Here is a 21,696-nt window from a genome sequence, read left to right on the forward strand (position 1 = left end):
AGGAGAGGAGAGGAGAGGAGAGGAGAGGAGAGGAGAGGAGAGGAGAGGAGAGGAGAGGAGAGGAGAAAAGTTTCTAGTGATGCTGGACACTCTAAGAGAACTGGAGAGTACTCATGACAGTCAAATATCTAAGTGGATTCTCAGTTGGTTAAAGATATTTTGGAAAGCATGTGTAATTTGGGGGAGGTAATACCAATTTGCTAGCTTTGGAAGGCGAAGTCAGTAATTATGATTCCCATCCTTTGTCTCTCAGTGTCCCCAGCTGAATCTATGCCATCTTGTTCTATGTCTGGTTACTTCTGATTTTGTGCGACCTCTTCTTCATGTTTGGTGAGCACCTGCTACACAGTTGACATTAAAATCACCAACAGGATAACCTGCTATTCGAAGACTGCAAGCCAAAGTATCCTTGAGAGCTTGTTAAACACACAGACTTAGCTTTTCTCAGAATCCCCCACCTGTGACGGCACTTCACCCCTTATATGCAATTGGAAGTCTCAGACACACTGCAAGAAATGATTTGGGGGAAGCCAGGTAAAGTAGTTACATGCTAAGCTAAGTTAAGAGATAACACAAACCTGAAATGGAAAGTAGTAACTAAAATTTAAGAGAAATTTGAAAGGATTTGATGTGATTTTTATGAGCTTTGCAAGTGTCTGTCTCTAAATCCCCATTTTCAATAAAAGAATAATTGTCACTGTGAACAGGAAAGAGAAAAGTTACCTAAGACCTGGAAACAGGCATAGAGATCAATGCAGATCCTCTCAGTGGGATACTGGGTATGGAGCAGCCAACCCGCTCCACACTTTTGCCTTCATTGGGGTGTGTTCTTTGGTTTGTTTTTGACTAGACTATTTTACAGCTCTGAAGAGAGAACATAAGTTGTGGAAATGAACAGTGCAAATAATTCTCTGTAACAATGCAAGGGATTTTTGTTCAGTAGAAATTTAAATCTTCGTAAAGTGAATTACATGAGGAATTTCCAGCTACCATCATAGCTAGAAATCAGTATGTGATTATTTCTTAGAGGGGTAAAAAGTGTTGTGGAATATCTTCTGAATGTTTTTCTTTCTGCTCAATCATGGAAGCTCTGTTAGTGTTCTTTTATAGACCCAGACATAAATAAAGGCACAAAGCCCACCTAAGTTTCTTATCCTATGCTCACAGCCTGGCTTTGATCTGCATGTTGTTTTGAAATCCAGGGCTAAATCTCCAGGTAGCACACAAGAGCAAGGAAAACTACCCATCAGTCTGGCACCTTTCCCCCACCATTATCCACATACCAGTCTGATTAAAATTTACCAAGCGCCCCCACCTTCTGCAGGCTGGGAGTCTTGGGTGTGATGATAGTGTCCACTATGCCTTCGAAAAGGTGCACTTCTGGGGTTAACAATCTGTGGCAGAGAAATCAGGACCATTTTGCAAATACAAACTGGGCATGTTCCAATAATGTCATTTAACTCATTAATTAATGAAGATGTGGTAAAATGTTAAAACTGGTTCAAAGGAAAATTTGACCTACAGAAGTCTTCGGTTTTTTGGGTGCTTAACTGTGCACCCATTAACCAGAACAGCATATAAAGGCTACATAATTGGTTAATGCTCCCTTGTGCCGCAACACAATCTCCTCAGTTACTCAGTGCTCCTAAAATGTGCAAACGAAGAGGGCAATAAAAAACTGTACTGATTATTTCCCCCTGCAGGGCCAAGGAAAATGTCTAAGTGAAATGGCCTCTCTTGCTTCCATGAAGGTCAATAACACCCCCCCCCCCCCAAATGCTTCTCAGGGAGGCTCCCTCTGCTTTGTATTTTCCTTGCCTGAAGAAGGAGGTCTGGCTGTTAGCTAATGGAATGTCCACTTGGCTCATAGCATTATTGATTTTTACTTTCATAGAACCATAAATATTGACAAGCATCTCCAGAGTGCCAGCCACACTTCCACACCTACCAATGGATGCCAGCCATACTCTATGCAAATGTGAGCCTAGCCCTTTGAAAATCATGAGCACAGTCTTACTTCTCAGTGACATACGAGGAGATTCCCAAGGACATTGGTTAGAGGACTTGGTCAGAAGTTCACGTGATGCAAAGAGAGAGTCTTCATAATGAAACACTGTGTGCATCTTTCCAAGTGGGAGAGAAAGTACTGAAAAACTTTTAAAATGTTCTTGCCAGAGAAGTCTCCAGTGAATGAAGATATAATGCTTCCTCGTGGTCAAATCAATCTCTTCCTTGTGCGGCCCAGACCCTAGGCCCCTTCAGGGCTGCTCGGCCCATGTTAGAAACACTAGAATTCATTATCTCATCTGTCTGGTGCCACTGTTTCCAATAAAGTGTAATTATGGCGCTATTGAGCTCCTTCTCGCTCTCCCAAAGCCATGCCATAAACTTCAGGCCTCTGCACAGTTACTTCCCAGTCAGTCTTCATTAAGTTGAATTGTCTCACAACAATGTCTATTTAATCAGCAGGGTGCCCACTGATTTTCTGTTTTAGAATTTGTATTAATGAAACCTATGGCTGGCGACTCTTTGCCTTAGACACTGCACAGTTACAACTCTACTGTTTCCTCCGGCTTCTGGAAGTCAGGCAGTCGGCAAATGGGGAGATGTGATCCCCAAAGATGTCCCCTTCTCTCACACGTGTGACATCACTAGCTTGGTTGTCTGTCTAGGGAAAGCATCCTGCAGTTGCCACTCTCCATAATGCACACTGCTGCTAATAGTGTTTATACGTACCATAGTTCACCGTTCTATCTATGTTGGATGATTAGCCATTTCTTTTATCACCCAAGAAGTTACCTAGATTCTATGAGGCAGGATCTGGTATGGTGTTTTCTCTTCCCCAAGTGCCTAGCACTAGTACCCAATGTCGGGTATTTGTAAAATACTTATTCCTTGATTGGCAGCAGGCTAAACATAATCACCTCTCTCATTTCCAGCCTGGAAATGAGCTCTAGTGGCCAGAAATGCTAGATGCCCACAGATTCAGATACTTGGAGAAGAGAGGAATTAATGTGCCCAACACCTACTGTGTGCACCTAACTGTGTAGGAAGCCTTGTAGGTCATAATAAAGATTTGATTGATACAGATTTTGCTGGATGTGGATAATCTTCAAAACTAAATTACAAGAATAAACAAGTATGGTATAAAATAGGAGGAAAATATCTAATAAACCTAGGATGGCAAGGTTTCTCACAGGAGGGAAAAAAAATCAAATCCAATTAGGTATTTTCAGATTCCTTCTGACACAGGTTTCTGTACCTTCCGACTTGACTAAATTTTATATCCCTGCATCAATGAAATCATCTTCAGGGAAACAGTTTCCTTGACTCCCACTGCCTAGCTTTACAGTGTCATAAGGAGCAGAGAGTGGATTTCCTCTTGGAGGCAGCCAATTTCCTAAGCAATTAAATGCTGTTTATATTCCAAACTCTGTGCTTGGGTTGAAATTGTCAAGCTTGATATTACCTGACTCTTGCCTAAGATGTATCTGCAGCTAGTTCATTCTACTGTAAGAGCCATCTATTAAAATTTCCAATCTGTTCTCTCCTCAAGGGATCACACAGTACTTGGCAAAGGCACAGCTTCCGAATTCTGCAAATTATACTCATCTATATAAATATACATTTTTGAAATGGCAAGGCTCACAAATTACTCCAGCAAATTGACATCCCAATCTGCTGTCCTCCAAAAGTAGAGGCAAATGCCATGTACCTTATACATGCAATTGGCACTTTTGATGTTGGCTTCATAGAAATAACATTAACATTAGATGCCAGACCTTCATGAAATCCCTCTGTGCAGTACAGAACTAAGGTGTAGCCATGACTGAACCCATCTTAAGAATCTCACGCTCTAGGGGCTGAGCTACGTGGGCTGGAACACAGTCAGGTCAAGGGGACCACAGGGTGGTACCACCAAATTCACTTGATGTTTACAAAAAAAGAATTTATTGCAATGAGCATTCCTGGTTATAAGTCTTGCTCTTTCTCATTCTGGGATCTCATAATGGTTTCTAGGCTGAATTTACATTGCATATGCTGCTCACTGAAGGGGTAGCCTCTGTTTGTACATTTATGCCTATATTATGAGGCCTTCTTGGAGCATCTGGGCAGGTACCAAGAAAGCCAGCAGGTAGTACTCAGTAGCTGGAGAGAGGCAATTCAGAGGCAAGCATAGCTAATTAGGAGTCCTTAGATCTGACAGACGTGATGGCTAGAAGGCTATACCCTGCCTTTTAGATAAAGCATAGAATGCCATCTCCCATCTTCCTAAAACTGGTGATTTTCTTCAGTAAGACCGTCCCATCCATTTAAGACACTGCCAATAATACATGAGGTAGGCTCTTACACCCCCACCCCAACTCCCACCAAGAACCAATCACACCTCTCCTTTCCTCAGAAATCCATGAAGCCATCTCTTCACTTCTTACCGGGCGGGCGCAACCAAACCCTGCAATAGCCTCGGGGCTTCACCATCTGGCTGAGACCCTCTCCAGCGTCACCTTGCTTTAGGATCACAGTGCCCACACCAAATCCTTTTCACATTTTTGTTCTTAGGGCTCTGGGCTCTGGCTAGATTGCCTCTGTGAACCTTTCTAACTTAGGAGAGAGACCTCTTGTTTATCCCAGCAAGTTCAAATCCTGCCTGCCATGTGAAGGTATTCTTGACCCCTTTCCCTGCTCTGGTTACACTTGCTGGCATTCTCAAAGCTCGTCGCACATGCCTTGCTCGACACCCAGGCTTTGCTGGCAGTCACTCATTTACTTGTGGCAACTGTGACCCTCTATGGCCCTGTCAGTAGCCAGCACCCTCAGGAGTCCTGATCACCTACCACTGGCCTATAAAATGTCAGTCATAAAAACAGTCATATAAGATATAAGCTAGTCATATAAAATAGATGTCATTCAGTTCATCCACTTTGGTCACTATTAGCCCTAGACCCCAACACAGACACACATGTGTGCAACCCCCCCCATACACACTATTGTTACTCAACTGTACGTGTGAGAAGGGTTCCTTCCACTCTACCTCTAAGACAGGGGACCTGTCTACATTTCTCTTTTCTTTTCCACAAACCCTAGACATCGTGTGTAAGATGTCTTGGGAAAGCTTTCAGTGTCTAGCGGACCTACACGGTCCAGAGAACTCAGAGAGTACTAGAAAATGTCAACTTATCATCGGTGAGGCCACTGCCCTGGCTCACTAAGCACAGTCTGGGGACCACAGGCTGCTGCTGGGATTGGGGATGGCAGCCCTTCCAACCTTCATACAGAGATTCTGACACAGCAATGGCTCTGTCCCTAGTGTGATGATGGAGTGGGGGTGGGGTGGGGTGGAGGGGGTGTCTGCAGATCCTAGCTCGCTCCCACTCACATGGAGTTTGCAGCAGAGACTACACACAGGAATCTGGCATCTGGAGATCTCCTTTTCTCCTTTGTCAATTGGTGGCTAAGGTGAAGGTGAGGGCTCCAGTGGGAGTCCCCCCTACCCGCCCCCACTCCCTTACCTTTCAGTTTTTCAGCCAGCAGGGCAGCTTCGTGCTCGGAGTAGTGCATGATGGCGGGCGGTGAGGGAGGCCGCAGCCTGTCCTCTTCCAGTTTGCGCCTGTGCCGCTCCTCCCGGGCACGCATCCTTTGCTTGCATTCCCACTCGTAAAAGTCATCCCTGGCCTGGGCAAAATCCACGTGCAGGCGGCCAGAATCCTTTTTATCCGTGCTCGACCCTAATCGCATTCGGTAGCCTAGAAGCAGTGGAAAGCCAGGTCACCTTGGGTCAGGGGACACGTGCCCCACAAGCTAAGCAACCATGCACTTCTTCTGTCTTTGGCCTCCAGAGAGAAGATACCTTTGCCTCTTGGAGGTGGGAAGCAAGTATCCTTCTAAAGAGTTAATCGTGAAGCACAGATGTGGAGGTAAATATACCCCACCCCCTGCCCCCTAGTTATTTTCCCAGAGGGAACCTCACAACCTGGTTGCTGCACCAACAGAGCACTAAATCCTGGCCACTCCTTCCTCCCTTTGGCTTCCAGGGGTCTTGCTTTTTGTTTTCAATGTTCTATAACTCTATTTCATATGCACTCTTAAATTCTTTTTCAAAGAGGCAGGGTATGAGTAAACAAAGAGCATCTATGATATTTGAAGGGACCTGCAAAGTAAATTTCATAACTTTACTCGGAGCCTATTGCTTCATTCCCCTAGCAAACACTGCCGCTTGGGTTTCTCTCTGCGGCTACCAAAGCCACAATTACCCCTGCAATTTTGCAACACTGTTTTATTTCCACTTATCCTCTGGGGCATGCAGGAGAATATGTTACCTTCAATCAAGAGGTCCCATAGCACCTTATCCAGCCCACATGACCACACAAATTGTCCACGCAATCTTTGTAGGCCGTAAGAGGCTTGTACATGAGCACAAAGCTAGACCAGAAAGAAGGGGGGGGGATCTTTAGGGGGATGGGAGGATTACTGCTAGTTACCCAATTTATAGTGGTTGGGGTTGAGGGGTGTGAGAGGTTGTGAGAGGTCAACACAGGACTGGATACTGCCAGCCAGCCTAACTTGAAATTTAGAAGAATTGACAGTAAGGCTGTTCTTCAGTTTGGAGTACTCAGATATTCACAACATCAACTCAGGTCTTAGCAGGAGCATACCTGGCAGGGGCTGCTCCAGGAAGGGAACAAAAGCAAGCACCCTTGTCTTGCAAGGGTTTTGCAAATGAGATGCAACTGGGAAGAGCTGTGCTGTACAGTGCTGCCTGCACCTTATCCTTGGCCATTTCAATGGCTACCCACAAAACCTCCCCGGAAGTTGACTTTCCCCTCTTCCCCCCCACCCCCCCCACAGCAGGACGCTTAACACTTTTTACAAGTTACAAATGTGCTTGCTACTGTTCTCATCCGATTGAACTCTTTCAGGTCTCAACAGCATAGGAGAGACAGAACAGTACCCATCCCGGATGCAAATAGCCACTCACACGTGAGCGGAATTAATGCTGACTCGGAATATGGTGGTGGGCTGTGGAAAGTTAAATCAGCAGGTCGTGTCCTGGCCAGCTGTCTGAGTTGGTCAAAACAACTTTCTCCGCTCATGTTCCAGAGAATCACTCCCTAAAACATTTCTGGTCCTCTTTCATCAGAACATCATCATTACAGCCTTAAAAGACTCTGATGAGGCGGAGGCTAAACTTAGCCTGGCCCTCAAATGTGAAAGTGCTCCTAAAATTAGCCTTTCCAGCTGGGCTTGCAGGAGATTACACGAGGGGGCGGGGTAATTTTCTCTCCTTCCTGCCCCTTCCCCCAACAGCTGGGGTTTCAGACCTCAGCTGCAGAGACCACCCTAGCAAAGCTGGAGACTTCTCTGCACCCAGGCAGTGAAGGCTTGAAGTGGGTGGGGCCTGTGTTTCCTCCTGCTTCAAAAGAGCTATCAAGAAGCGTCAGAGTTTGTCTATATTTCCCTCCATATGTCTGTATTTGGCACTATTCATCTTTGTTGGCATCTTCTGCATTTTCTGTTTGGTCTAAAAGGTGACTTGTGTTAGTGTTGAAAAGGACATTCACCTACCCACTTCTTCAGTCACACGGGATGAAGTTACTGACTTACGGAGGATGAGTAATAGTTTGACTGAATGTAGTGACTAGAACCCAGATTTCCAGGCAGGCAGTGATGAGAAAGAAGCATCTGTCCATTATCCTGACCAGGCTTGTTTTGTTAAGAACAGTCTGACACCCAGAGGTTCTCATACTGCACTTCATATCCATGTGATTAACCTCACCTAGGAGTCCTGCTGGGAAACTGACTATTCCACCCACAGATACAAGTAGTATGACAGATCATCTCCGTTAGGGAGAAGGAAAGCCACGCCCTACTCTCTCCAGGATCCCCAGTGGTCCTGGAGACCACAGTTGGGTGCTGTGTGTGTTGTGAAATATCTTTATTCATTTCCACTGTGGAATGTTCAGACTTTGTTTCCTTATGGAGAGCTTAAGTCCAGTAAGGGATTGACCATTCTCTAGATCTCTCAGAGAGCAAGAAGCTCTCTGAGGCATTGAGATAACCTCGGCCTGTCAGGAGTTCACACAGAATGAACTGGCAGTGGAGACTGGCTGCAGACATCAGCAAAGCCTGAGGGTGGAGCCCATCTGTTTTACTTGATTCTTTGCCACCCCAGGTTACTTTTGCTCAGAGTTAGGTAGGCAGTCTGCACAAATGTCACTGGAGGAGGAGCAAAAGGCAGTGAGGGGAATCTCAAAATAAATTCTTCTAAAGTCCCATGTCAACATTAGCCTCAGGGTCCTTTGGTTAGTTTTCCTGATAGATACCCATGGAGCAGAAGGCAGCACTCGGCTTCCTTTTCACATTTGTAAAGCTCTCCTAAACCCTGGTCCTAAGGTCATTGATGGTAGAGCAGGCAGCTGAACTACCAAGTGTGTGAGGACAGTGGGCCTGTCAGAGGCCCTGGAACACATTCCCTGCAAGGAGGGGATCTTGCTTCACTATCCCTGGGGTGAAGATTGTAGATGCATTTTTAAGAAACTGAAATTATTCTGAGAGAGTACTTTAGTCCCCCTGAGGATTACATCCAATAATAATAATGGTCCTCAGTATTCAAAATACTGCTTTTCATCTAATACGCACTTGAGAACATTAATTAGAAACTCTGTGGAATTCCTCAAGACTGGATGGTAGGCAAACCTGCCTGTGGAGAGGCACAGGCTTAACAAAGAACACGTGGCAGCCAAGCTGAAAGGTGAATGCCTCCTTCTCCAGCCCCCAAACTACCAGGACTTACTGTGCATTAAGGCAAAAGGGAAGGAGCTCAGAGAAACATCAAAAAACAAGACAGAATGCCGGGCAAACCCCCTTTTTCTAAAGTGAGGTACCAGAGAGGTAAATGGCTTTGTCAACCATGAATTCTTCTGCAAAGCGAATGTGACAGAAATTCTTCTTGCTCTTTCGGATGGCTGTGATATCTCCGCACTGCTCAAAGACTTCTTGAATAATTTCTTCCGTAGCATTTTCTGGTAATCCTCCGACAAACACAGTCTTACACCCTGGAGGTCGTTCTCTTGTGGAAGGAGGTGGAAGATCTAATATCACAACGAAACAGAGTTTTGTCTTTTATCGATTGGTTCTTTACCAGGTTCACAGGGCAAAAGTTAAACTTGCAGAGTATTCTCCAGACTGAGGCACTGTCAATTTTTACAACAACTTATGTCTCCCCATCCCCACTGTTACCCCTCCCCCATCATGTTTCCTGATCTTCTCCCCTCCCCCTTCCCAACCTTTATTTCTCCTGTTCATTTCTGCACAGAGTGGCTGAGCTTGTCCAGAGAAAAAGATAACACGTGTTAGCATAATTTCATTTCTCTTTCATACACAGACACCCAGAAGAAGAAAAAGAGGAGGGAGAGAGCGTCACAAGTACAAAGCACGATGAAATGACACATGATGAAAAGCCCTGGCTTGCTGCTGCTTTGTCTTCTTGCCAGATAAAGGGGCGGCCCCGTGGAAGGAGGGAAACACAGCCCACGAGAGCATGCAACAATACTTACCTGGCTGCAAAGATGCTGAGTCTGGAAAAAGCCCTGGTTATTATTCACATTTAAATGAGCACACTGTTAAGTTTTGAGGAGGCTGTATGAAAAGATAGCGCATGCTGTCACAACATTTTGCCTAGTTTATGTGTAGATTACTACAGCTATCTCCTGAGAAGTCCTGTTCGAATAGGCAACACTTATTAATATGAATTTATAAAAAAATCCAGCTATTTAGGCCTATAAACTTAGTATCAGAGGCTAAATTAATCAAATATATAGGTCCTTCAAGTGAACATGATTTGGCCCAGAAATTCTGAGATGCATAGTCCTCCCGCCTCTCACCTTTCCCCCAAATTGCCACCTGCCAGATTAATTCACTGTTCTATCTAGTAAGACACACTTGAGACTTTTTCTCCCATTTGTGAAGGTGGATAGAGAAGCTGATAGATTTCACACAATGCTTTCCAGAAAATGCTAGTTCACTGCACACAGGAAAGAGTCTTAGTGTTCCAAATCAACTCTCAGAGCCTACTGGCTTCACGGTATTTATTCAGTGGCTGGACAGCTGCATGGACATATCCCTGTGTACCTGTTCTAATGGAGAGACAGAGCCTTGGGTAGAACGTCGCCCGTCTGAAAATGAACACAATACTATTTCAAAATAAAAAGTAGTAAGATGAGCAAATGCCTCTCACTTCCACTTACTTGGATTTTGGGGGAAAAGAGTACAGCTTTTGCAATGGATTATTTCCTTGACGACAGCCACTTCCGTTGGAGGTGGGGGCGGTACCAGCCCCAGGCCTGGTATCATCGGGTTAATGGGGGTGATCCCAGTCATCATGTTGAGGCCTGGATCGAAGCCTGGCACGCAGATTGAGTCTGCAAAAGCACACAAGACAATGTGTTGGCTAGACATCGTTCACCCCATTGTCGGTTCTGTTTGTGTTAACATCTCACACGGATTGGTTGAATTTACATTCCCTCCTCCTCTGGAGATTCTCTTGGCATGCGATGTAGTATTACAGAAAGTGATGTGGTATTACAGAAAGCTATTCTAGAAGGGTAAAGGAGAGAAAGTATACAATGTAGAACCTACAACTCTACAAAAAGGAAGTTATATTACTTAAAATATTAGCGCGACAGAACAGAACACAGCATATTAAAGCGTGAAACCATGTGCCGTGAAGCTCTGCTGTTACTGAAAATGCAGTTCTCTGTTCCTCAATGCTAGGGCATTGTTTACACTGCCTTATGATTTAGAGTGTGGAAAGAACATGTGACATCGACGTGCCCAGAGAATCAAATTGTCAGCCTAATTTTATCAAAAGTCCCTTCTTGCCCAAGTGACCTACGTTTGGGGAAGTTTGATTTATATGAAAATGGTTTGTAATGATCACCTAGGTCCCACCTAGCACGTTTCTCCTAAGGGAAGAGCCTGACACGAAAGAGTGAGTATAACTGCCCTGCCTGGGTTAGAGGCATGCAGGTGTAAAATTAGCTATATATATTTCTGAATCCTATTATATAATCACACTTTCTTTCTTTTATTCTATCAATAAACATTTGGCCCACCCTTCTAAAATTTTTACACCTTGTATCGAAAACAACCACAAAACTAAACAGAGCCAAAGAGGATAGATTTTCCATATAAAAATGCTGAATTGATTTCTGAGTGTGACAACGAAGCAAATAATGTCAAAGGTGATATACCGAGATTTTAAAAAGATAATGAGTGTTGGCAAGAACAAAGAGAGTCCCGTGTAAATAAGTGCAGCCATTATAAATAAAGTCAGTAACCACCAGAACTTTCATGAGCCCAGTGATCCCGTTAGAAGGTACACATCCAAAGGCAATGAATCGAGACACCTGCGCCCCCATGCGCACGGCAGCGAGTCACAATAGCCAGGATGGGGAATCAACCCAGATGTATGAGCAGATGGAGGTACTGAGAATCTGTGGCGCGTGGACAGAGGAGTACTAGCCAAAAATAAAAATAAGGGGCTTTTAGCAACTGTGATGTTCTAGATGTAGGTAAAGTGCAATGCGCCAGGCTTACAAACACAACCAATTGCTTTACGGCAAAATCTAAACAAACAAACCAACCCCAAACAAAACAAAACCAGCAACAATAAAAACTGAATTCATAGAAGTACAGTGTAGAATCCTATATACACTTAGAAACTTTAAAGCACCAGTTAGTGTGTGACAAATGGATATGATTTATCTATCATTAAAATCAAATAAAGTAAGCCCTTTCTAACCACAAATGTATTTTCAAAACTGTATATAAAGACAGGGCATCCCTCTCTTGGGGATTTTTCTCTCTGTAGAAAACAGCACTAACTCTGATAAGATAAAGTTCCAAGATACACAGTCACACCGAGGGAGGACTTGGGGACCCTCTACTACTCTGCAAAGAAAAAATTAAACTACCTCTCTATCTCCTGTCTTTCCCTGCCTCTTCTTAGATATTTACCCTTTGACCTTTGTGTCCCCCTCACCTGGTGGGTTCTCATGTACAGAGATGTCTTGTCCCTCTGTAAGGCTTTAATCTTTGCTTAGCTGTGCTGCATGGTTAGACAAGCCCAACAGCAAAAGCAAAGATGGAGTTTATAAAGAAACTTGAATATATGGGAGGCCACGGGAGTCTTCTAGCTACCATAGACATGTCCATTTCTTCATGGATGGAACAGCCCAAGCTGTGGTAACCCTGATCTATACAGCCCAGTGTCCTGGTCTGGCCATAGTCAGCATGTAAACCAGGCCCGAGTGCAAACCTAAAAAAACACTTTCTTACAAAGCTGTCATTTAGACATTCTAGGAAGTTCCTTTATGTCCCTGGTTCTCAATTTCCTGAATTGTGACATGGCTGCTTTTACTGGCATCCCTTGGAACAACAACAGCGTACCAGGACTCTAGAATTCTGTGACACCAGGGCTCAGAACAGTGATAATGAAAAGGCATAGAAGTTTAGAATGGACAAGGACAAGACCCGAAATGGTTATCCATAAATTACTCATAAGATATCATTGTGTCATAACATCTCATAGACAGAGAAATGGACATTTAAATCATTTAAGTAAAATATCCTACATCATGAAACAGACAAATGACAAGAGTTGGAAAAAGGGCCAGGTCTGGTTCCATATTTAAAAATGTATAAATATGATAATTTCAATGTTCTCTTTTAAAATGACCCAGTGAGACTCATTGCTTTATTATTTGCTTTTCTATTACTGTTATAAAACACTATGATCAAAAGCAACATGGAGAGGAGAGGGTCTATTTCATCTTACAGTTTATAGTGCACAAGAGAGGGAAATCAGGGCAAGAACTCAAAGCAGGAATCTGGAGGCAGGAACTGATGCAGAGACCACGGAGGAGCACTGCTTAATAGCTTGCTCCTATTTTAAAGAAGGTTGCACATTCACTAAGGGCCTCTTCTGGCTTCTCAAGGGGCCAAGCCTCAGCTCTTCTCAATGAGCCTCTTCATATGTTCAAGACAAGTACTACTGGGAAAACCCTTATGCTTTACCAAATTTGGCTGCCAGTGCAAGGTACCGCTATAGCCCTCAGTCACTGAATACAGGATACTAGTTCTGAAAATGTACCTGTAAAATTGTGTGTGTGTGTGTGTGTGTGTGTGTGTGTGTGTGTGTGTACATTTTGGGTGTTTGGCACCTGTGTTTTTAAAAACAGGCCTGAGTGCAAATGCTAAAATTAATACTTTCTTACAAAGCTGTCATGAAGGCATTCTAGAAAGTTCCTTTATGGCCCTGGTTGTCAATTTTCCTAAACTGTGACAGGCTGGTTTGATTGGCATATCCCTTGAAACAACAATAGCATTCCAAGACTCTGGAACTCTTTTGTGTGTGTGTGTGTGTGAATGTGTGTGTCACACACACATACACACACACACAAACACACACAAACACACACACACACACCTTCTAATATAGATGACAACCATCAAGAAGAGCCAGGGCAGAAAGGGTCTCAATGTCACAGTCACTGAAATCAGTGCTTCCATAGGTGAGTGCATTAGCCAATAAGGGGAAGTGGGGAGGGGTGAGGGGGGAGGGGGGCTGGTCTGTCTGTGCTCTTTGTTTAATCTCACCCCTTACCCAGGCTTCCTCTGTTTATCTGCCTCTCTCCTGGCCTGGCCCTCCCTATTGTTTGCCAACTGGGGATGATTTAAGGCTAGAGGATCTCAGGACTGCAAACCCTGAAACTCGAACCCCTGTGCATTATAATAAACAGATGTTCCCCACAAATGAGATGGGAGCCTGGTGCTGGCGCTTGCCTTCAGTTTGAACAGAACAGACATCTGTCTGCTTTCTATCTCGAGGCCAAATAGATAAAATACTCAGAAATGGAGACAAAAGACAGTGTATTCCTGAGCAGAATGTTTAGTATGTAACAGGAGTTACTTTGCCTTTTCTGAGGCATCCAGAGGAAGAGACTATGAGGTTTAATAAGATCTGCATTGTGAGTGCAGCGGCTTGGGGGGGGGGTTAGAAAGGAATTAACGCTTAAATTATGCTGGACCTTAAAGGATCTGAGATTCTGTGTATGAGTGGGAAAGGAGGAAAGGATTAGTCTGTCTGTCTGTCTGCCTTCCTTCATTTCTTTCTAAAGAAAACATTATTTATAAGACTTTATTACTTAATAATAAATAATTATTTATTATTTATCTATCTCGTAGTTAGGGTTTCCATTGCTATGAAGAGACACCATGACCAAGGCAACTCTTATAAGGACAACATTTAATTAAAGTTGGCTTACAGGTTCAGAGGTGCAGTCCTTTAACATCAAGGTGGGAAGCATAGCAGTGTCTAGGCAGGTATGTGCTGGAGAATGAGCTGAGAGTTCTGCATCTTGATTTGAAGGCAACCAGGAGGAGACTGTCTTCCAGGGTGACAGGAGGAGGGTCTCAAAGCCCACCTCCAGAGCAACACACTACAAGGCCACACCTACTCCAACAAGGCTACAACTCCTAATTGTGCCACTCCCTGAGCCAAGCATTTTCAAACTGCCACATTCCACTCCCTGGTCCCATAGGCTTATTCAAACCCATGAGTCTGCGAGGGGTATATCTAGCTATAGCACAATGCAAAATACATTTAATCCAACTCCAAAAGTCCTCATAATTTATACCAGTCTCAACAATGTTGAAAGTCCAAAGTTTAAAGTCTCCTCTGTGATTCACGCAATTTCTTAACTGTAATTCCCTCTAAAATTGAAATAAAAAAGCAGATCACATATTTTTAACATCACAGGATATATTACCATTCCAAAACATCATATGGAAATGCAAAGACAAAAGCAAGACCAAAAACCAGCTGGGTAAACTCTAAACTCTGCACCTCCATGTCTGATGTCAAAGCAGTCTTCAGATCTTCACTCCTTTTTCATCTTTGTTGACTGCAACAACTTCTTTCTCTTGGGCTGGTTCCACTCCCTGTTAGCAGCTTCCTGGGCAGGTAACTCATGGTTCTGGCATTCCTAACATCTTGGGGTATCCAAGACAACTTCAACTTACACCTTCTTGTTCCAACATCTTGGATCTTGGAGCACATGATGTGGGCTGCTCCAAAGAGCTTGAGTCACTTTTCCAGCTTTGCTTTTGGTAGCACTCTGGGCTCAGGCTGACTCTACTGTTGCTGCTGTTTGTGGTGGTCATCCCATGGTACTGGCATCTCCAGTACACTAGGTTCTTCCACTGCAATTAGCCTTTACCAATAGCCTCTCACAGGCTCTCTTCATGGTGGTGCGCCTCAACTCCTTTGCATGACCCCTTCAGTCCTAGGCCATCAATTGCAACTGTGGCTGCACTTTCACCAATTGCCTTTCCTGGTCTCTCACAGTATCAAGCCTCAGCTACTCTTCATGACCCCTTCATGGCTTCAAAATCAGTAAAACCTGGGTGATTCTTACATATTACCAAGTCCATCTGCAGAATGAGGTACAAATTTGGCTATCTCTGGAATATAGCTTCTTTGTGCTCTCAGAAACACTCCCCAGAAGATTTTACCTCAGTGATGCTGTTCTCTTCTTAATCATTGCTAATTCCTTGACTCTAGTTAATCAGCATCAACTGTCCCAATAACCCCTTCTATTCTTGACTCTAAAGCTGGAGCCACATGGCCAAAGCTGCCAAATTCTGCTGTTTGCTGGGACTGAAACATGACCCCCCCCCCACATTCTATTACATCATTACCAGCTTTCTGTTTTCCAATTCCTTCACTGCCTAAGCTTGGCTGTCCTGGAACTTTCTCTGTAGCCTGATCCTGAACTCAAAGATATGTATGCCTCTTTCTCCTGAGTTCTGGGACTAAAGACATATATCACCATGCCTGGACCTAAATTTTTCTCTTCTTGGTACTTTCTCTGTCCCAGGCTAGCCTTGAGGTCAGATATCTACTTGCTTTTGTCTCTTGGGATTAAAGGTGTGTACCACCTGGCCTGGGTCTAAGCTTTTCATGGCCATTATGCCTCAAGATCTGGATCACAGGTGTATCCTCCATTTCTGGACTGTAGGTCATGCCAGATTAAAAGTCCAAATACAAACAATAACCAGGTAACAATGATATAACTATTCCTTTGTTCAACTGCAAATGCATAAACAATAAGCTAAGCTGGGTGGGATCTTGCCCCGAGGTCACACTTCCTTAATTCCATTTAATATCCTTGAACATAGGATTTAGCTTCATTTCACTTCCTGGTGAACCATATATTTTGTGCTTTTTCTTTCTAAGCTTGTTATGCTTAATCAAAACACACATCATGAGAGAAAACTAGAACACAAAGTCTATGCCTAGCTTTTCTGAGGCTTCCTTTGTCAATGCAATTAATTGAAACCTCTTTACCTTAGCCTCAGGTAGACTCCTCAGACAAGGGAGGGCAAAAATCAGTCACATTGTTTATCAAAATATTAAAAAAAAAAGTCCTTAAGTTACATACTAACATTCTTTTCCACTGAATCCTCTTGGGCCAGGTCTGCACAGTTTGAATCATCCTTAGCACCAATGTCTTCTATATTCCTACAAGGATGGCCCATTAAGTCCCTCTTAAAGCATTCCATGGCTTCCCACATCCAAAGTCACCAAACCCACACTCCTCCAAACAAAAACATGGTCAACCCTATCACAGCAATACCCCACTCCTGGTACCAACTTCTGTCTTAGTTAGGGTTTCCATTTCTATGAAGAGACACTCTAACCAACTCTTATAAAGGCAAATATCTAATTGGGGGCTGACTTACAGTTTTAGGTTTAGTACATTATTGTCATAGGCAGGAAGCATGGCAGCATGTAGACAGACATGGTGCTGGAGAAGGAGCTGAGAGTTCTGCATCTTGATTGGAAGACAACCAGGAGAGACTATCTTCCAGGCAGCCAGGAGGAGGGTCTCAAAGCCCACTCCAACAGGTGCACACTTCCTCCAACAAGGAAACACCTACTCCAACAAGGCTACCCTCTTAATAGTATCACTTCCTGGGCCAAGCATATTCAAACCACCACAATTTCCATAAATGTAAAGTATTTCTCACAGCATAAAAGCATATTATGTTAGCTCAGGAAAGGCAGAGTAGAATCTCTAAAAATACACAGCAGACACAGGTAACGGCAATGTCAATACCTCATAGGTGAGAGCAATCACTGTGGAGTCCTTGGGCAATGAGCTACAGTTTCTACCCTGGGGAAAGAGGAAACCAGTTCACACTGCAGAATGCGAGGGTCCAATCACGGACATAAGAGGAGTATCCTTTCAAAACACTACTCACAGGCCATCCAAAGGTCTTTCATACCTTGGCCTTGTCTAGTTCTCCTTGTCTCTGTCTCCAAAGACATGGGCAACAGGAGGCAGAAACATAGCAGTGTTTCTTGTTTTATATGGGAGGATGAAAGGCTAAGGCAGAAGTCTGGCTCGTGGGTTCATATCATAGTCCAGAATTCTACAGCTGAGATGAGCATCTCTATTTTTGGTACTGGGGACTGAACCAAGCCTTGTACATGCCAGTCAAGCACTCAATCACTGACTCAGCCTTCAGCCTCCTTTTCCCTTTTTGTTGAGACTCACTAATTTGCCTGGGCTAGCCTTGATCTCATTTTGTAGCCCTCAAACTTGCTGAAGCTTCCTGTGTCGTTGGTTGTCACAGACTTGTTATGGGTGCTTTTCAGGGTGTGGTTCAAAGATTTGGCATTTAGGATTTTAATGGGATGAGAAAGGAACTAATTAGCTTCATTCATTCATTCATTCATTCACTCATTCAACATTTCTTGAGCGCTTACTACCTCTGTGAGCTACCAAGAATAACTATACAAATTCTTCACACGGGAAATCACAGGGTTTGATGGGCCCGAAGCCCAGGAAAAATGGTTGAGTACATGAGCCAAGCCTAAGAGTTATCGAGGAAAAGGACTACCAGCAGACAGTCTTATAAAGTGTGAGGAATTCCAAGTAATTTCCCAAGATCTACCATGAGGTGCACAGGACAGGTGGCCATGACATGCTGAGAAAGCACAAGGCATCACAGACCAGAAGGGATGGTGCTACACAGGCCGGTGAGTGTCCCTGCCTTCTTGCTGGAGTGGCAGTTCCCTGCATACCAGATGTGGATCTGCTGGCTGGTCCCTATGCTGTAAGAGTTGCTCTCACCCTGCTTGTTTCTTTGCAGATTGTTCCTAAGCAGTGACTTGATCTTGCCCAGTCATTTCCAGCAGACACCTTAGTAAAGGCAGTCCTATTTAAGGTGAGAGTCTGACCTCATTGGGGGACGAAGAAAAAGGCAGCTGGGTCTCTCGAAGATCAAAGCTGCATATAACTAGGTCAGGTCTGAACAGAGAAGACGAGCTGGGACTGGGGCTGAGGGGGACAGAGACAAGCTGTCAGTGCCAAGACCAGGTCTGGCCCAGAAGGCAGAACACAGTGTTCCAAGAGGGTAAGAGGAAGGAGAGAGCAATCAGGAATGGAAACATGGCCGGTTTCCTCCTGAGCCTGGGATGTTCTGATGAATGACTAAGGACACAGACTGCCAGCAGTCCATAATAAGAGCCTAGGCAGGACAAGCATACCAGGGCCCTGTTCACCTGTTACAGGGCACAAGTTACTCTGGTCCCTGGCTCTCAGTGGGCTTAGCAAAAAGAACTCAGGGCCAGAGGTTAAGAACTGCTAAGCATTTGGCAGGTTAACTCTGCCGAGCCTCACACTGAAGAAGCAAGATAGGGTTTAGATGTCAGAACCAAAGCCTGAGATTTGGCAAGGGAACTGATGCCCTACTTTTCAGGCATGCAGCACAGGTCAAAGCGTGGGGTTCTGTGCTTTTACTCCTGCCTGAGGCCAGAGGTATCTAGAGGTCCTGGGAGGGGCTGGCTTGTGCCAGGTCCCAGGACTGGGAGAGGGGCAGAGCTATGGTATGGAGGACTCCTGAAATACAGGCAGCACTGCTTCTCTTGTCTAAGATGACTTAAATAAGACTCATTATCAGGCTACTGGGGAGCCTGTTGATACACAAGGCATTCAGTCTCCTGGGAGCTTAGAATTAAGAGATTTTCTCAGTGGAGTCTCCATTTTCAACTGAAGAATGTTGCTTGTCTATAATGTCAGTGAGGGTAGTAGTGGTCTGAATGAGAATGGTCCCTGTAGGTTCATGTATTTTAATATTTCATCCCCAGTTGGTAAAACTGCTTGGGAAGAATTAGGGGCTGTGGCCTTATTGGAAGTGATGAGTCACTGGCATGAGCTTTCAAGTTTGAGAAGCTGACATCATTCCCAAGTAGGTTTCTCTGCCTCTGCTTGTGGATCAAGATGTGAGCTCTCAGTTACTGCTCTCCCACTATGCCTGCTGCCATGCTCCCCATGGTGACTGATGGTCATGGACTCTAACCTCTAGAACTATGAACCTACATTAAAAGTTACCTTTATACATTGCCTTGGTCATGATGTTTTGTTACAGCAATTGAAAAGTAATTAAGACATATGTGAACATTCAATTTTTTCCTTTCCTCAAACATTTTTTTTTTCAAAAAGTGATCTTGAAGTCATGGTGGGTTCAGATTTCAGCTGGGTGAAATAAGGCTAATTTATTCCTTAGCCAATCTGGGCTTAAAAATTACAATAAATACAAACAATAGACATATTATAGTTACAGAATGGGGCAGCCAGGAATACATGGGTAAAAATGCATCAAAACATACAAAGCTCACATGTGTGGTCAAACAGACTTATCCTGGGTCTGCCATGCACTGGTTGCACATATAAGCTTCATTTCAATATTTTATACTTATCTTCCAATGTTCATGTGAGGAACAAACAGGGTAGAACCCCAGGCCATAATGGATTAGACTCAGTCCTATCTAAGCACCTTGTGAATTTAGATGAGGACAAAAGACACAAACAGACACCCAGAAGAATGCCTTGTGGCGACAGAGGTGGTGACTGAAGATATGTAGCTGCATGCACAGGATCCCAAGGACAGTCACCAGACACCAAAACCATGAGGAAGGCATGAGACACATCCTGCTCGAGATCCAGCCAAAGAAAGGACTCTGTGGATACCTAATCTCTGCTCTCTGGCCTCCAGAATCAAGAATATTCTTCTATTGTTGTAATCTATCTGATTTGTCATCGTAACCCCGTGAAACCAGTACAAGGAGGCTGTGAAGGAAGGGATCCTGAAGGGGTTAACAGACAGCTTCCCCTACCTTTGATTTTGAGAAAGTCTTGCTATATACACAGCTCTGGCTTGCCTAGAGCTATGTTGTGCAGGCCAGCATGGAATTTACAATCTTCCTGTCTCAGGCAGCCAGCTATGTTCTGTAATTGTGGGCTCAACCTTATTTCTTTAAAATGACTTCTAGTTAAGTAATGGGAATGTAAAAAGAAAAGTTATTTTCAAAATATATTTATTGAGATGACAGGAGCAGAGGTACTTCTAAATATTCTCTGAAATAGAGATGCTAAGACTAGTTCCCCAGAGGCAGAACTGCTCTTAGTCTTTGCCTTCCTGAAGAAACAAACCCTGAAGATTGCTCTGGAGTCGTTGAGAAAAAATAAGCTACACAGATTCCATGTTAACCTAACAGTGTACTTTGCAAGATAAGTGAGCGTCTACAAGCAGGATCTCTGGGGAAGTGAAATTGAAAATTCGCCTATGATCTTTCTGAAGGGATCCAAAGGTGGAGAGGTATGTTTTCCGTTTACACCCAAGATGCATATCCAGCATGCGCTCCTCCAGGTTTGTGGTGTACACTTTATAAACAAAGACCTCATTCCATCAATAAAACGCTCTGGCTCCTTGGCTGCTGGATGCGGTGCTGGTGAAATGGGACTGCGGATGTCAACAGCTATTTTCTTTACTGCTGACGGGCGTGAGGAGATGTGTGCCCATGTTTGAGAAAGTGACATGACAGGAAGTGAACGTTACTTCAAAACTTCTCACGGAAACGAGTATGGAAAACTGACTGTTCAAAGATGTTATCCAGATCCTTCTGGCAACCAGTATCAGGAGCCTGCATCTCAAAAACCACACATGTTCTGGGGGAGCTGGAGGTAAGGGCTCATCAGTGGTATGTAAAATGTGTTGGTACTAGGGGCCAGGCTGTGAGATTATAGTACCCGAGCAGTTTCGGTGTGTATAGACCTGGGCTGCCAGCATCAGAATCATCAGGACTGCGTTGCCTCCGCCTGTTGGAACTCAGTCATTCTTTTCCATTTTAGGTGATAGAAATAGACGCAGTTTTTTAAACAGAAAAATAAGGTACCCGGAGGGTAGATGTGAAAGACAGGTGCTTGAGAAGCCCAGTCTAAGACTCACCAACCATACTGGCAGGAACAGAAGTACTGGCAATGAAGCCGAGATTCCGGGCCTATGGAACACGGCAGGCAGTTCAGAGCTGAAATGGTGTGCTCACTGTTCTATTCTGTCTTCTGGACTGAGTGCTGAAGAAACTAATTTCCAGAGATATACAATGACTTTTCTAAAGTTATGAATCCGGGTGAGTGTGGGGTGGGAGTGGGATCCCAGAGTGCTGCGTGTTCTTCATGTTCCATGGGCTTTCCAGCTGCTCGTGGATGGTTCTGGGGACTGTGCATTCCGCTCCCCAACAGTGACCTTTCCATTTCTGGAGGGGCTTCACATGTAAAACAGATCCTC

The 21,696-nt window shown here is 44.2% G+C and overlaps 1 protein-coding gene across 1 annotated transcript in view; it reads right to left on the bottom strand.

The window, feature by feature from the left end:
• LOC114609850 (ecto-NOX disulfide-thiol exchanger 1-like) overlaps positions 1–21,696 on the bottom strand; it is a gene marked incomplete at its 3' end in the record, with an annotated part of 132,724 nt that overhangs the window by 61,017 nt on the left and 50,011 nt on the right. Inside the window, exons 3-5 of the mRNA XM_028754244.1 lie at positions 10,245–10,418; positions 8,883–9,089; positions 5,511–5,744 (exon numbers count right to left, since the gene is read on the bottom strand). Coding sequence (XP_028610077.1) covers positions 5,511–5,744; positions 8,883–9,089; positions 10,245–10,418 — 615 coding nt within the window. The remainder of the gene's footprint in view (positions 1–5,510; positions 5,745–8,882; positions 9,090–10,244; positions 10,419–21,696) is intronic.

Source organism: Grammomys surdaster, unplaced genomic scaffold (genome assembly GCF_004785775.1).
Source record: "Grammomys surdaster isolate TR1022 unplaced genomic scaffold, NIH_TR_1.0 125985, whole genome shotgun sequence".
Lineage (NCBI taxonomy): Eukaryota > Metazoa > Chordata > Mammalia > Rodentia > Muridae > Grammomys > Grammomys surdaster.